This window comes from Pristis pectinata, chromosome 16 (genome assembly GCF_009764475.1).
Source record: "Pristis pectinata isolate sPriPec2 chromosome 16, sPriPec2.1.pri, whole genome shotgun sequence".
Lineage (NCBI taxonomy): Eukaryota > Metazoa > Chordata > Chondrichthyes > Rhinopristiformes > Pristidae > Pristis > Pristis pectinata.
This window is the reverse complement of record NC_067420.1, coordinates 21,749,607-21,765,587: the sequence shown is the minus strand read 5'-3', so window position 1 is coordinate 21,765,587 and position 15,981 is coordinate 21,749,607. Positions and strand designations below refer to the sequence as shown.

Here is a 15,981-nt window from a genome sequence, read left to right as displayed (position 1 = left end):
TAACAACTACTTAATAGATAATGAATAGAATTTGTTACTTCTCTGATGTCTATTATAAAGTGTGAAAACTAAACAACATCTGGAATGAGTTTGGAAGGGCTCTAATTCATCTGATACATTATTCATTGTGGTTTTCAGTTTAAGTTGTGAATTTTCAGAATGCAGGTTTTTAATACGTTGTTGAAATGAGAATGAAAGTGTAATCTAGCATCTGCTGAACTGATTTAGATAACCAAAATTGTCCTTTTCTATCACCAAGTGCTTATACTGATTTCAAAATTTTATATTATATGTGTAGTAACTTGAAGAATCATTTATTGCAGTATTTTCAGTCTTGCTAAAATATAAATTAATAATTTCTTTCAAAGACAGTCATTTACTGCAGTACAATATTGCAGTTGGAGTTGATGCAGTATGGTTTCGATAGTTACCATGGAAACTGGCCAACACCTCTAGCAGTATCACTGTTTAGTGCACACAGTACACAATGGCAAATTTGTTACATAAGTTGGAATATTTAACAAATTTAGATGCATTGATTAGCTATTACAATAGTATGAGAGCAAATGTTGATTCGCTCATAACAAAGAGAAGAAATTTTAAATATTTACAGATTCAATAATTGTGATTTATTAATGGGAAAAATAGAATTTCCTTTTAACTATTTTAACTAATATCTGATACCAAATGTGTAAATTCTGATTGAGATTACCAGATATTTAATAGACTCTGATGCTCAGTATTTGTTATTTCCTTGATGCCAGGTCTAAATTGCAAGTCTGAATTACAAACCTTAATACCTCTAATACATTTTGAAATGTTGGTTTGAGAATAATTTGATTTAAAAAGATTAAATCAAGGTAGCTACTTGAGAATTTATTTCATGTTGATTCAGTATCACCTCACTTTGAATCATTATTGCACCTGATGACCATTGTGCATTAGTTTTTGGCTATATATTAACTAAAAGCTTTGTACTCATCTTCCAAGCTGTCAATGATGACTTTAATAAATAACCCAAGTTCTAAATGAAAATATCAACTGTAAATTTTCCCCTATCACTATCTATTTAATTATGGAATTTCAGAGGATTAGAAATTACTGAAATATAATTAATTACTGAAAAATATAAATGTATTTATGGACCATTTTTATGCACGCAAAGCCTAGGAGATTAGGTTAAAAGGTCAAGATGCAAGAGGAAACATTTATGCAATATAGAAACAGCAAGCTAGAGACTTGGCAGAAAGACAGCCCACTGTAGCTCCATTAAAACTCCTATTAGGGTAATAACTCTTCTGATCAGGACAAGAAAGTCAGGAGAAAATGCAAGATTAAGACATGTGTTTCGTAGAAGTGAATAAACTTTTTTCCCTAGAATAAAATTGTTTAATAATTTTGATGTACTTTGAGAATGCTTCTTGCTGAAAGAAATAGTAAAAATTTGGTCAATTCACTCAATTCAGAGAAGAGGAGGGGAGATCCTTCAGATATTGCAGGAGAATAGCCAATGAAGAACTCCTTACAAAACAAATTACTCAGTGCTGCATACTTTAATAACAGCCATCTACTGTGTATATGGACTGTAGAAAAACATTTGACAAGGTGACATTTAGAGAGAAGATTAAGGAATATGGAATCAGAGGGAAGAAAGGGGGAAAACAGACAAGCAGTAATGGACAGATTTTCATAATGAATCATAATGATGAATCAAATCTCACAAGATTCAGTTCTGGGCCAATTAGTTTTAGTGTATACATAATGATTTGGATACAAGTCTAAGTGGTGTTAAAAATTTGCAGATGATACCATTGTAGGGGACACTGATAAGTACTTAGAAAACCAAAGGAAACAATGAAAGGATATTGATGAAATGGAAAAAGTTTAAAAAGTGGCAATTGGAACTCTGTGCCATTAAGTGTGAAATGATATATTTTGGGAAATATATGACAGTGGTTAAACTATATATACGGTCTCAGTTCTGTGGACAAGTAGAGAGATTTTGCAAAAAACTTCTAAAACAGTTTCCCAGGTTGAAAAGGAAGTTGACAAAGAAATGCTATATTTGATAATGAAAGAGAAAATATTAAGATTTAGAGGTAATTTTAAGCCTTAATTAAATATTAATAACACTTCAGCTGAAATACTCTGTACACTATTGTGCTCCATACGGTACTGCATATGTTGAGGTTTTAGAGAGAATATATCACAGATTCACAAAGGTGTTTATTATGTATAATGAAAGAACTGGAAAAAAAAACTCACTTTTATTCATAAGAACAACATAGTTTATCAGCTGGTATAAAAATGTACGGAATTGAATTTCCACCGGACAAGATGGCAAAAATGGAGGCAAAGGATAAAAATTAAACATAAGAAATACAAAGAAGGGTGCATAAGAAATCTATTGATACCATTGTAGGAGATAATGTGGAATTCACTTCTAACTGAGACCAAATGTATGTAAGGATAATTGGATAGGTTGATGACGGAAGGTGCTTGGAGGGATATTAATATAATTAGGACGACGTGGGGATCTGACATAGAGGAGGAGTTAAGGCGGGGGGGGCAGGGTAGATCAGCCAATGATCATATTGAATGGTGGGGCGCACTTAGGTGGGCGGGTGGCCTACCCCTGCTCCTATTTTCTTGTGTTCTTATCTATTTGCCATCAGGAAGGTCAAATGCTGACAAAAGATGGGCTGAATGGCCTATTTTCCTTTTAATGTTATTGATCTCTAGTTGCCAAGGAGAAATATGAAATACAAGAATTCGCTCCTCCTCATCATGATCATATTTACAAATATCTGCATTAAGTGGATGATAAATCGACACCTACTGATAAAGTTTTTTTTTCATCCCAGTTTTCTGTAAGGGCCCATCACACTGTCTGTCCAAAATTCAAAGCTACGCTCTCACAATTGGAGATTAACAAGTGACAAGAATTAATTTTCCCCTAGACATCAATTCCTATTTCTTCAAAAATATATTAACGTCCATATAAATAAAATGTTATCTTCTAAAATGTTGATTTCTGGATATCTGGAAGCGGCGATACACCACATGAGTTAAGTAACAATCTTCACAATAACCTATTGGGTCTGTTAATTTGTAGAAAAGTATTTAGTTTACATTCAGTTCTGAACTCGTGTTTCGTGTTGATACCGTTACCATGACAACCGGGGGGAAAAGAAATCACAAATAACGTTGACAGGAGGCCAGCAAGCAATTCAAAAGAAAACATCTGAACCCACAGGAAGGGAAAAGAACGTGAAAAATAAAATTTCAAACGGCAATGTTCCTAACACTGTGCAACATGTAGATGTATCATGATAATAACACAGCATGCAGGCGTGTTAGTGTTAGATGCGTTGCTTCTTTTAATGTAAATTGGAATTTGATAGAATTTGAGACCGGCAACACATATTGGGGGGGGGCGATCTTACCTCCATCCGCGTACTTCTCGGTACCGTAGCCGTCCTGGAGGCCGTTGTTCCAGGTGCCCTCGTACCTGGCGCCGCTCGCCTGGCTCTGCCTGACCCCGTACCTGCCCTTGAAGCCGTGCGTCCACTCGCCTTTGTACACCCAGCGCCCCTTCGTCTCCAAGCCCAGGCCGTGCCTTTTGCCCTGAGACCAGTAACCCTCGTAGGTGTTGCCGCTGGGCCAGGTGTAGACGCCGACCACCTCGAAGCCGTAGTTCCAGGAGCCCGAGTACTCGCCCTGGCCCTTGGGGCCGGTGCAGATGCCGTGGCCGTGCGCCTTGCCGCCTTCCCATCCTCCACAGTACGCCCCTCCATCGTCGAAATCAAATCTTCCTCCACTCATGCATGAAACGGATGCCGCCCGCCGCCAGCAGCAAAGAATCAGAAAGGGGTTACTTTATGTATGCAAGGACAGGAATCGTGTTCGAATTGATGAATGTTCAGTGGGGCAGGAGACGGGGACGGGGGCTCCGTGCACCTGGTAGCCGAGTGTGCGGCGCCTCTCCCCACCGAACAGCCAGACGTCATTGGGGGAACGGGAGGCAGCTGAGTGGCTGACCCCACTTCTCCATCTCACCACACAACCGGAATGTTATAACATACCTAACAAGGCTATCAGATCACATTCGGTTCCAAAAATAAAGCCCAATCAACAATCTCCGCAAACGCTTTTTTTAAAACATTACCAACAGCACCGTAAGGGGCTGGATTAATATTTCAAACAGTGAGCTTACAATGCAAAAAGTGTAATTCTATTTACTTTTTTAAAAAAAACATACATGGTGATATTAAAAGCGTCGTCTTCCCCATCGGTGCCTTTCATGCCTTGTACAATTCCATTAATTGTATCCTTGTAGATTCATAAATAATCGCACCATTCCCGTTATTGGGTTTTAATTGAGACATGTTTTATTAGATCACAATACACTGTAATTTTCAGAACGTAGCACTGCAACTCTGTTTTGTTTTCTATTCGGTTTTCCCAGAAAATTAGCACCAATTAAATATCCTGGGAATAGTTTGCACTGACATGCCTGTTTCCAAAGCCTTCCTGTCAATTTCCCACTCTCCCAATTAAATCTTTTTTTTCATTGTACGTGTTTTGAAATAATCATTTTCTATTTTGAAGTGGTTGTGAATGCTAAACACGTTGATCAGATAGCTTTCAAGTGTTCGAGACGTAAACGGTTGTCCCGAATCGCGAGTGGGAGGATCCTGCAATTCTGGTCACTGCAAGGCGGGGTGATAACTCATGCTCCAATCAAAGTATAATTAATTTCCCCCAGTCACGTAATCTTCCGCATGCTATAATTCCAGTTTTAACAACATTATTGTAAATTTTCAAAATTAGATTACATTTTAAAAGTGCGTTTTCCTGCAATTACCATGTTTGCTTCAACCCTTAAATGGTTTATTAGGGTGCACCGGTGAGTAATGTGGTGGAACTGTCGTTTCCAGAGGTAATAAACTAAAATGTAAGTGGGTGTCTTGTGCATTGTAGAGTATATTACCAGTTATATTACATATACATTCCCAAGGTATGCAAGCAGTTCACGTACTAATATTTTGCTTCTGCCGCACGCAGTGCTAGCTCATTACGATTTTGTTCTTTTCAGGGCGAGGAACCCAGTATGAGCACAAATGTGGATGTTTTTATTAATATAGATCGCCAGGCAAGGAGCCCCCTCTCGCGAACAGAGAAAATTACATCCGAATTTCAGTAATCCAGCAACAAAATAAGTATTGATACAAAATTAAATACTATATAGACATATATTAAAATAGCTTCAGCAGTTGTGCACTGTTCCATATAAAATGTGATGGGTTTATTTAAAAAAAATAAAATCGTTGTGTGGCATAACAAACACTAAGGAAACCATAGAACAGTCTAGCTGGCTGATTCTGATCCATGTTAGCTCTAGTCGTTTTTAAGGGAGATGTAAAACTTTGACTTGGTATTCTCTTGGCCAGAACGTGTGAAAGCACTTTTTCCACAGTTGTCATCAGGTAAGTTTGACATTGCCTGCAGGTATGACTGTCAGGACATTGCTCAGTGGTCCAGTCAGCCTTAGATAGCTGGCAATCAACCTCACAAGACTTCTTTCATGAAGTAAAACATAACTTTGAAAGAACCATATGGAAACTGGAACTGTAGTTTCAGTAAAGCAGAGATTCAGGGCAGCTCTGGTGGGATTATCCTGCTTGTTAGAATCTCCCTGAAGTACATTGAGTTTTTATACTCTTTACGTACAAAGATAATTTAATACCATTTCAATGGATTCCACTACATAGTTTACTTCAATATTTTGGGTGTGGACAAATGGTTCCATAGAATTATACATTTACAATGGGAGCACATCTTAGCACATGCCAACTCTGATGTACTAGGTGGCAAAATTACCAGTCTGGAATTTTCCTTGATCTCTGTCATGATGGTACAAAATATCTTAGTTCAAGATGTCTGATGCCTGGTTTGATTTAGGGCAATTTACATTGCCCTATTGTTTGTACATTTGACCGATGCATATTAAAATGTCTCATGGTCATGTCAGTTTCCAAAGCATATCTGTTAAGTGGCCTCCTACTGTGAGCCAGTAGCCTACCCTCTTCATAGAGGGTTTTTTTTAATGCGGTTGATTAATGCAATACACTGTGTTTGTTAATGCAGTTGACTTTGGAATTTCAAAACTGATTACTGCTTGTACTTCACATATGGAGACAGTTTGAAGGTTAGTTCTTGTTTGTATACAATTTATACTTTCTGACAACAGCTGCTTCTCCCGAAAAAAAAGAACTAAACAGCATATTTGTTAGTCAGGATTTTGGATACATCTGGTATCAGACATGCTGTGTTACAACAGTTTGAGAACTGGAGTTCTCCATGTACAATAACTAATGTGAAATCTGACCAGTTTTTCTTTTACTGCAGATGTTGCAATATGAATACCAGTGAAGGAACATAGCATTTATTGAAATCCTTTTGCTGGTCCTTTCACTAGATTTCAACCAGTGGAATTATCACTAGAAACAGCAGAATGGTAACATAGTGATTAATTTACTGAAAATAAAAAAATACAGATGCTGAAAATCTGAAATGAAACAGAAAATCCTGATCAGGCCACATCTGTGGGAAGAGAAACAGAGCTAATGTTTTAAGTTGAAGACTCTTCGTCAGACCTGAGGCCAATGTTACAAGTTGAAGACCCTTAGTTAGAATTTTTTCAGAATGAGTTTACTGGTCTAACAATCCATTGGCCCGGGTTGATGATTCTGAGACATAAGTTCAAATCCCACCACAGCTGCAGTGGAATTTAAATTCAGTTAATGGGAGGAATTCTGCAGTTGAAACATTCCTGTTAATTGTGAGCATAAACCTGCTGTAATGTTGTTGAAACCCAACTGGTTCATGAATAGCCCTAGATGAAGAAAATCTCTGAAGAGAAGGAAGCCAGACTTGCATATAGCTCCACCATAATATGTTTGATTCTTACCTGGCCTCTGAAAGCCATTCAGGGAAATTATCGATTGATCATCTACTATACATTTATATAAAAATATTAGCAAAAATAAAGCCAAAGAATCTGTCAAGGAGAAAAGATAAATAAAACATAGATCATACGTAGTCAAAATTTATGTGTCTTTTCTTTGACTTCTATGTCCATGCAACTGTATTAATGAGGACTTGGCAGCCCTGGAAGTCACTTCAATGGCTGTTGATGCAAAGCAGCATTGACCTGTAAAAAAGATGCAGGAGGTGACAGAACAGTGTTGCTAAATCATTTATACAGGATAATTAAGCTACCATCTGTTTTAAGCAAAGGTTCATCTGACCCGGTTTGCCAAAAGTGCAGTAACGGGATAGAGACCAGGCATCATGGGTCTTTTCTCTGATCACTTGTTCCCAATGCTCTTTGATTACTGCATTCATGCTATTAAGAATTTGTTGGTGAAGTTAGTACTATATGATTATAATTAAAGGTTGCACAATGTTTCAAGAGAGAAATTTCAGAGATCTCGATGAAATGAACTGTAAGTATTATGATCAAAACCCATAAACTACGAAATAAAAGCAGAATATTCTGGAAATTCTCAGAGTGTTTGGCAGCATCTATGGAGAAAGAACAACAGGGTCTCTCATTAATGGATTTCTTTTTTCCTGGATAAAATATGCTTAACTCCAAAATAAGTTATGCTTGATTCTAAAAAGCATGCTACACAAATGAGAAACTCAGACAGATCTCTCCAACTCAGTAATGATCATAGCCTGGCAAATGTTGCAGCCACAGAGATTTGCATTGTTGGGATGATGTTTCTTTTACCTAATCCTTTACTTTCTGATTTATCTTTTCCCTGCACAGTCAAAATAATAAGCTGCTGGTTATTTCAACCATTACCATGTCATTGGTATCCATATCGCAATGACTGAGAAGAATGAGACCCTAAGTTAAATAAGTTTTTGTGCTTTATACATAATTATATGTGCATTTGACACCCCATAGTTACCCATTCTGATATGGCAAGGTGAATGCTCTGACTGTAACAGGGGGATTACAGTGATGTATGGGACAATTATAACACTAACTCTCTTCTGTCAATGGTTTGATATGCACCTCCAATTAACATTACATATAAATATCAATGTAAATCAACAAAAGCAGTAGCCTGTTAACTCAGAAGGTACATATATGTTTAACTAAACTTTTGTTATTTAATTTGACAGAAGGCTTTCATGGATCAGTCAGATATTGCAATGTTTCAGTTTCTAACACATTTTCTAAAGATGCTAGCAATAAATAAGTCATGGTCTGACAAAATATCAGATTAGGCAGCAGTTTAGAGATCCTAAAATATTTCTCATAGCATTATTGTCCAATAACAATCTTGTACTTTTGCTTTTGGAACATTTTAACTACCTTTTAATTTTTAGCTTGAATCTTAATTGCTTTATTCACACATACCAGACAAGCATCAAGAATCAAGGTCCAAATGGACGCATTGGACACTCTTTACTGCTCTGTATTCTGGTTATATTGTGAATGATTCAGGAACAGCTCCAGTTAACATAATGCAGAGTAATTCAGTCCTGCAGCAAATTTAGCCTGAGCAAATTTTGGCAGACTGTGGAACCACAGTATATCTCCGTATATCTGATATCATACCTGCATTGTGATGTTTAAGTTATGATAAATACTGAGTGAAACATTAAAAATATTAACTTTGTTTAAGTACCAAAGACACGTTAATGCCTGTAGGTTGAAAAGAGTCAGAGACTGTCACCAGTCTGCAGGTATAAAATAGGTGCTTCAGGATAAAATATGGAGGCTGCCATACACACCTCATTTTTTGTTGGAATAGTGTAACCATATTGAATCAGTTATTCAATTGACATTCTGAAATAGGAGTTAAGATCAGTGCACGGTATTTTTGTGAAATTAGTTCTTGAAATTTCTTATATTTCTGGTGCTCAAGTTCAGTGGTTCCCAAGAAGTGTTTCCTTGGTCAGTGGCAATGAAATCTGCTGGCCTGAAAATAGCTCCATGTCATTGCTTGGTGTTGTAGTCAGAGAGTTGTATGGCACAGAAATGAGCCCTTCAGCCCACCATGCTGATGCTGATGTTTTTGCCCATTTACACTAATCCCACATTAGAACCACATCCTTCTCTGTCTTGCCTATTTAATTGTCTGTCTAACTGACTCTTAAACATTATAATTGTACCTGATTCCACCACATCCTCAGGCAGCGGGTAAAACACACCCCTAAGATTCCCTTTAAGTCTCCTGCCTCTCACGTTAAAACCATACCCCCTTGTTTTTGATAAATCTACCATGGGAAGAAGATTTTGACTTATCAACCCTATCTATGCCTTTCATAATCTTATATACTTCTATCAGGCCACTGCTCAGCCTCCTTCACTCCAGGGAAAATATGCACAATCTATCCAATCTCTCCCCATAACTAAAGTCCTTCACTCCAATCAACATCCTCTGCACTATCTCCAGCACATCTACATCCTTCCTATAATGTGGCGAACAGAATCACACACAATACTCCCAAGTGCGGCCTAATCAGTGTTTTTGAAAGTTGCAGCATATTGTCCTAAGTCTTGTATTTTATGCCCTGACCTATGAAGCAAGCATGCCCTATGCCTTCTTTACCACCTGTGTTACCACTTTCAGGGGACTATGTACTTGGACACCAAGGTGCCTCTGTTCATCAACATTCCTTAATGCCTTACCATGTATTGTGTAAGTCCTACCCCTATTTGACTTCCCAAAATGCATCACCTCGCACTGATCTGGATTTAAATTCCATCTGCCAACACTCCATCCAACTTTCCAATTGATCTATATCCTGCTATACCCTTGGACAACTTTCCTCGCTATTCACAGCACTGCTAATATTCGTGTCATCCTACATTCCTATCCAATAGCAAATCACAGACAACAAAGATCCCAGCACTGGTCCCTGAGGTACACCTCAAGTCACAAACTTCTAATCAGAAAAAAAATCCTTCCACCACTACTCTCAGCCTCTTATCACCAAGCCAGTTTTGGATCCAGGTTGCCTTGGATCCCTCTTGCCTTAAACAGCATTGTGGGTTACCCTACTAGAGTTTGTGAAAGTCATAATACGACCATGTAGTTTGTATACAAAGTTCACAGAACAATTTTGCCAGCTTTCCCTATGCAACACCACTCAGTGTATTGTTGTCAACTGATGTGTGGCAGATTCTCACAACTGTTAGTCTGCAGATGCAAACCTACAATACGAGCAACACTCTTCCAAGGGAATATTGCTACTGAATGAATGAATGCTAAAATAGTGGGAGGGTGAGGTGGGAGCTGTGGCGAGTGAGTGTCAGTGAACCTGGACAGGTTGATGAAGAGCAGTACCTACAGAAAGCATGTTTTTCTGCAGGCATCATTCTTCACTAACCTGACCAAGTCATGCTATAAATATATTTTGCTAGGGTTATGCTAGAAATAATGTGCTAGGGAGAATGAAAATCCAACAAAATAATGAGGAGATAACTTTCTCAATAGGTGATAAAACCCCCAGAAATATGTGTAATGCTGCTCTCGTCCAGTTAAGCCAATTTTCAGCAGAGTTGCTGGAATGAACTTCTGGCCCCCTATGAATTAACATCAGCACATTGTACTGTGCCTCTGAAAATCAATCCATTGAAATCAATAGAACTGAACTTCACAGGCAGAGCGCAATATACAGATGCCGTATGTCTGTGTTTAACACTACTGACAAGTGAATTTCTAGACGTGTCTTTTAAATACCTTATTACCGATTCAAGAGAGTAGGAGTGCTCTTGTCTGCTGCACATTGTTGGACTGTTATTGGCCATTGCCCACCCTTTCCTTGATTTCCACCTTCCGATGCAATCTTTAGAAGTCTTCAGCTGGCATTCAAGCAATTTCATTTATAGACCACTGCTTAGAACTGGTGAGTTGCCCCAAGTCTTCAACTCATACTCGCAAATTGCTTTTCTCTGTCCTAGTTACCCGTATACATATTTATCCTGGCTCTAATCATTGACCTCAATTGACACATGAGCTGCACGCTGAGTTGGGTATTTCCCAAATTCCTAGGGGCATGAAGTGGAGGGCAGACAGCATGGCAACTGCACACCTCTTGGTCATTATAATGACAGTATTCAACCAGTGCTTTTCATGATAATTGTTAATTAATTGTGTACATCAGCAGGAGCACCTACATGGTTTCTCATTTGCATCACTTCAAGCTAGTCTATATCATTTTAAAGGAGATCTGAAATGTGACTAGAGGAGGTGCTGGGATTTATTCTACAAATGGATCTGACCTGAGAAAGAGTAACTGGGACAGTTTGGAACCAGCTTTTGCTGAATGAAGGAAGTGGACATGGGGATCAATATCTTATCTCTGTGGGGATAGGAGGCCCTGTAGATACATGATGATAAGGAACTGGGAAACATTAAGGATGGAAATCGATACCTGGAATATAGCTCCAAGAATCTGGATATAATGCCGTACATACTGTTATGGTCAGTGAATGTATCTTTGAATGTTATATTCTACCAATTGCACAATTAACCTCAGAAACTCTTCACTTCATCACATTTTCATTGCTCAATAACTAATCTCTATCAAACAGAACCCATATGCTGAACCCTATTCTCACACAATTATCATTGATACAAGCCTCAAACCCACATCTCGCAAGATGCACACACTGGTAGCTGTTTGCTCATGACAGCCAAATCATGCAATCACCTTACATATTGTTTTTGGTGCACTGTCTTTCTTGCTTCAGAAGTAGTGTATAAATAGAAACAGCAGGAATTAACTGGGGAAGGAGATGTGTAACCAGGTTTAATTTGGTGGGAAGACCAAGACACATGAAAGATACATTAAGGGAATATATAAGGATAATCACTTATGTATGCAAAATGGGATTTTTTAAATTATAATTTTGAATTGGAATGTGTATTTTGTGTTGTCTTTTAATTTTGCACTGATGACCAAGTGGACATTTCGAAGGTCAATGCCAAAGAAAAGATGTAGAGTATGAATCTATTGTTGAAGAGAGTATTAGGTGAAGCTTTCTGTTATCCCTCTTGAATTATATGATAGGGTGCACCTCGAGAAGGTTGGTGCTGTCTGGGTTACAACCACCTTTTCATTTCCACCATTCCCTCTCCATTTTCCTCTTCCTCCTCCTCTTCCTCATACTCTCCATCCTTGACTTGTTACCTGATAGGAGTTCCCTCATGATGAGGTTGTGTAATTTACAGCAATTTATTATAGTTTAAAACTTGAGACCCCGTCAGCCTCTAGAGGTCTCCAGACTGAAAAATATTTGCTTTAGGATTTCAAAGGCCTGCTCTGTTAGAGTTCTTGTGGCAGCTTGGCTTTCATCGCATGCCTGATGTGCATATTTGCCAAGATAGTGGAAGAGTCGTCAGTTATATTGTTCCCTATGGCAACAACTTGGTTTTCTGAGGTTATAGAAGCAAAGGTGGCAGAGAGGACCTCTAGAATGAATGCAGTGTGATTGTTGTCAGGTTACCAGGCACTGAAATGGATGATATGGTGACTTTGGAAATACACCAGTATGAAGGTGAGGAAGTCAAATTGTGTTTAGTTCAGATACAGGAGGTGCACACAACACAATGTACATTCATTAGCACTGTGCACAAAAAAAGCTGTAATCCTTGTAAAATCCTAAACTTGGTCTGTCAGCTTCTTTATGAGATGTGGCATTTTCTTAATGATCTCCAATCTTGCAGCAGTATATTGCATCTGCTAACATCTTCTACATAAGCCTCAATGTAGCCAAACTCATAAGCATATGGAGAAATTTAAGATAGAAGGATATGTGGGAGGAAGGGGTTAGATAGTCTTAGGAGTGATTTGAAGGTTGGCACAGCATGGTGGGCTGAAGGGCCTGTTTTGTGCTATATTGTTCTATGGTTCTATGGTTCTATAACTGCTCATAGCCAAGGTAATCTAGTGGAAGAGTCGTCAGTTATATTGTTCCCTGTGGCAACAACTTGGTTTTCTGATCCACTAGCAATGTGATCCTTACCCTGCTTGGAGGTGTGTTTGCAGCAGATGCTAAATTTCCTGAATTGTCTAAATTTCTAATTTGTCTTCCTTAAGACACAGGGAACACAAATATTGTCTACTAAAGTTTGGATCCGAGACATTGGCAAACCGTAGGTAGATATGGGCCAAAAGCCTTCCTTCCATTCTTTCTCCCCTATCTTCTAGCGATTTGTCCTACTCTGCCTGACTTCTCTTCATTCTTCTAGTCAAATTCAAGGCTAAAAGGAAGGTTATTTGTGCACCCATGTCTTGGAGTGGCTGGCTTCTGCAAAAAGCTTGAAGTCATCAGTAAAGCACTGTAGTACATGCCAGATTTTTGAAACCGGAATCAATTATGGCAACCTTCAGAAGAAATAACCCAGCAACTAATATGTAAATTCTGATAATCCTTTACAGGATGCAGTTGGGTGGGAGTGAGTGGTCCTTCATGCTATTGACTGCATCATTACCTGTAACATGTTAAAAGAGAGTACAGTCCAGAGTGTGGTGTCCAAATTAGCAGAATTGGATTCAACATCCTTTATGCTGATTGAAATCATGATCTATCAGTTTTGAATGTTGATAACAAATGTTAATTATGCTCATGCCAATGCTTTTATCAATTGTGGCATTTTGTGCAGTAAGCTTATATTGTCAAGCTTGATGTAATCTGGCCTGAGAACAGGGTAATATCCATGAAAATGGGCATTCACCTCCTGGACCTTTTATGTGTCACCCACTAATCAGACACTTTGAGCTGTTGTTTCTTTTCCTCCTGAGAAAAGGTCAGCCCTAAAATAAGATTCTGTTTTTCCTCTATTGATATTAATGCACTTGTTGTGTTTCCAGCTGTATCTGACTTGACTTCAGTTAAAAAAAAACGAGATTTTTATCTCTAGTGGTGACTTTAATATAACAATAACCTGGAAATGATTGTAAATTATTTTTGAGAGTAGGGAAATGTTACATAATTATTTCATCCTGCAAATTTTATCTTTGGTTATAGGCCAAATAGCTTTTTGCATCAAATACTTATTCCAACAAGGACACTTCAATGTATACATCAGAAACCACTAAGCTACAGAATTTACTCTCTTTTCTCTTCAGATATGCTCTTGTTATAAACAGATTCAATAAGCCATTTGAGTAATGATGTTAATAGCACTTAACACATTTTAAAAATTCTAAAAATATGGGAATGTGAATTTCGTCACCAAGGATGATGTACCAAAATGTGATAAATTGAGAAAATGTGACCTAGGTTTTGCAGTTTTAATAATGGTAAAACTATTGACATTCAGCATGATTAAACTATGAAACTGACATAAACTTTGGGATCAAAACTTCAGTTCTGATGAAGGATCTTCGACTTGAAACATTAATTGTTTCTATTTCCACAGATGCTGCTGAATTTTTCCATCATTTTCTGTTTTTATTTGGGATTTCCATGCTGGCACAGTTTAACATAGAAATCACAAAGTTGTTGTCAATAATTCAGCAGTCCTATGCAGACTGTGCTATTTTATTACCCCTACAATGAGAAATCAGTTGAATTGGTGTGAACTTGAGGTATTTAAGAACTTGAAAATATCTTGATAACAGGAGGCCACGGTAATTTTCTTAATGCTATATTAAGCCATAGTCACTGCTTAACGATCTCTATAATTCTAAAATATATTATTTATCTACCTCAATTTAATTCTCTCAGATAATTATTTAAAAACACGATTTATTTTAAATAACAACATTTCTAAAAATATATATAACAGCTTAATCCATGATATATATGTTGCAGCTTTCATTCAGTTCTCTATAAAATCTTTAAAATATTGGCAAATAATTGTGCCTCTTCCTTCCTGGTTTGTTGTCTGTGAGATTTCTTTAATCTGATTAACTGCTCAGTCAGATGAACAACATTATGGATGCTGAATGCCAGACATTTCCAATGAATTGGCACCTGAGAGCAAATTGGAAAAAGTCACATATACCCCACATAGACCACTGGTTCTCTGTGGTCAATATCCATCAGTGTCATTTTGCCACTGGAAAATCTAGGTTAATTATTTCTTTGTTACCATCGACCAATACAAAATATAGCTTTAAACAAGAGTTGAAAGGTAAACTAATTGTCTATAAATTTTTACTGAATGAACATGCATTAGTTTACATGCTTTATTATCCTGTGCTGCCCCTTATCATCAGTTTTCTCTGAGTGGTGTCAGTATATCCTCCAAGAAGCCTAGTAGTGAGTATCTGTAACTTATCTGACAATGAGAGGACATAACAGTTGTAAATGAAATCTAAAATGATTCCTGTTCCACTTCACTTCAAAAGGATTTATTGCAGGGAAATGTAGATATCTGTGATTGGAGAGTCAGAACAGACTACTTTTTCATGTTCGGGCCCTGGCTCTTATTTCTGGTTGGAACTGGGAACACCTAAGTTCATCAAGGTTAAATGAAGGTTATTGTATCTAATGAAAAATAAAAGAACCTGAGCTGAGGCAAAAGATCATTAAAGTTGAATCTATCACTCTCCTGTTGCCATTACTTAAGATTCGAGACAGCAGCAAGGATTTTATTAACTTATTTGCAATTGTTGTAAAATCAAGTAATTTAAACGTTTTTATTATGCATTCTTGATATATATTTATATAAGACACCAAAAATAATCCTTGCAATAAATCAGTAATGACTTACCCTGATTAAGTTCATATTGAAATGAGCATGAAAGAAGTTTCACTTAGCAAAATTACAGACTATTTTTGACACCCAAACTGTTCAGAGGATGTTCAGAGGCCCAAAGAAATGGTTTATTAAGGAGGAGTGAATGGAACGTTTAAAAAAAATGTGTTTAAGAGGCACATCTTCTAAGGAATGTGAAGGTATTGAAATAAAGTTTAGAGTGGGCGGCACGGTAGCG

General features: G+C 37.6%; 1 protein-coding gene across 1 annotated transcript in view; it reads right to left on the bottom strand.

Annotated features, from left to right (window-relative positions):
* The window catches only part of jph2 (junctophilin 2), a 79,348-nt gene extending 75,372 nt beyond the window's left edge, over nucleotides 1–3,976 (bottom strand). Inside the window, exon 1 of the mRNA XM_052031087.1 lies at nucleotides 3,447–3,976. Within this exon, the coding sequence (XP_051887047.1) occupies nucleotides 3,447–3,825 (379 nt within the window). The 5' untranslated portion in view covers nucleotides 3,826–3,976. The remainder of the gene's footprint in view (nucleotides 1–3,446) is intronic.
* Nucleotides 3,977–15,981: the final 12,005 nt, after the last annotated feature.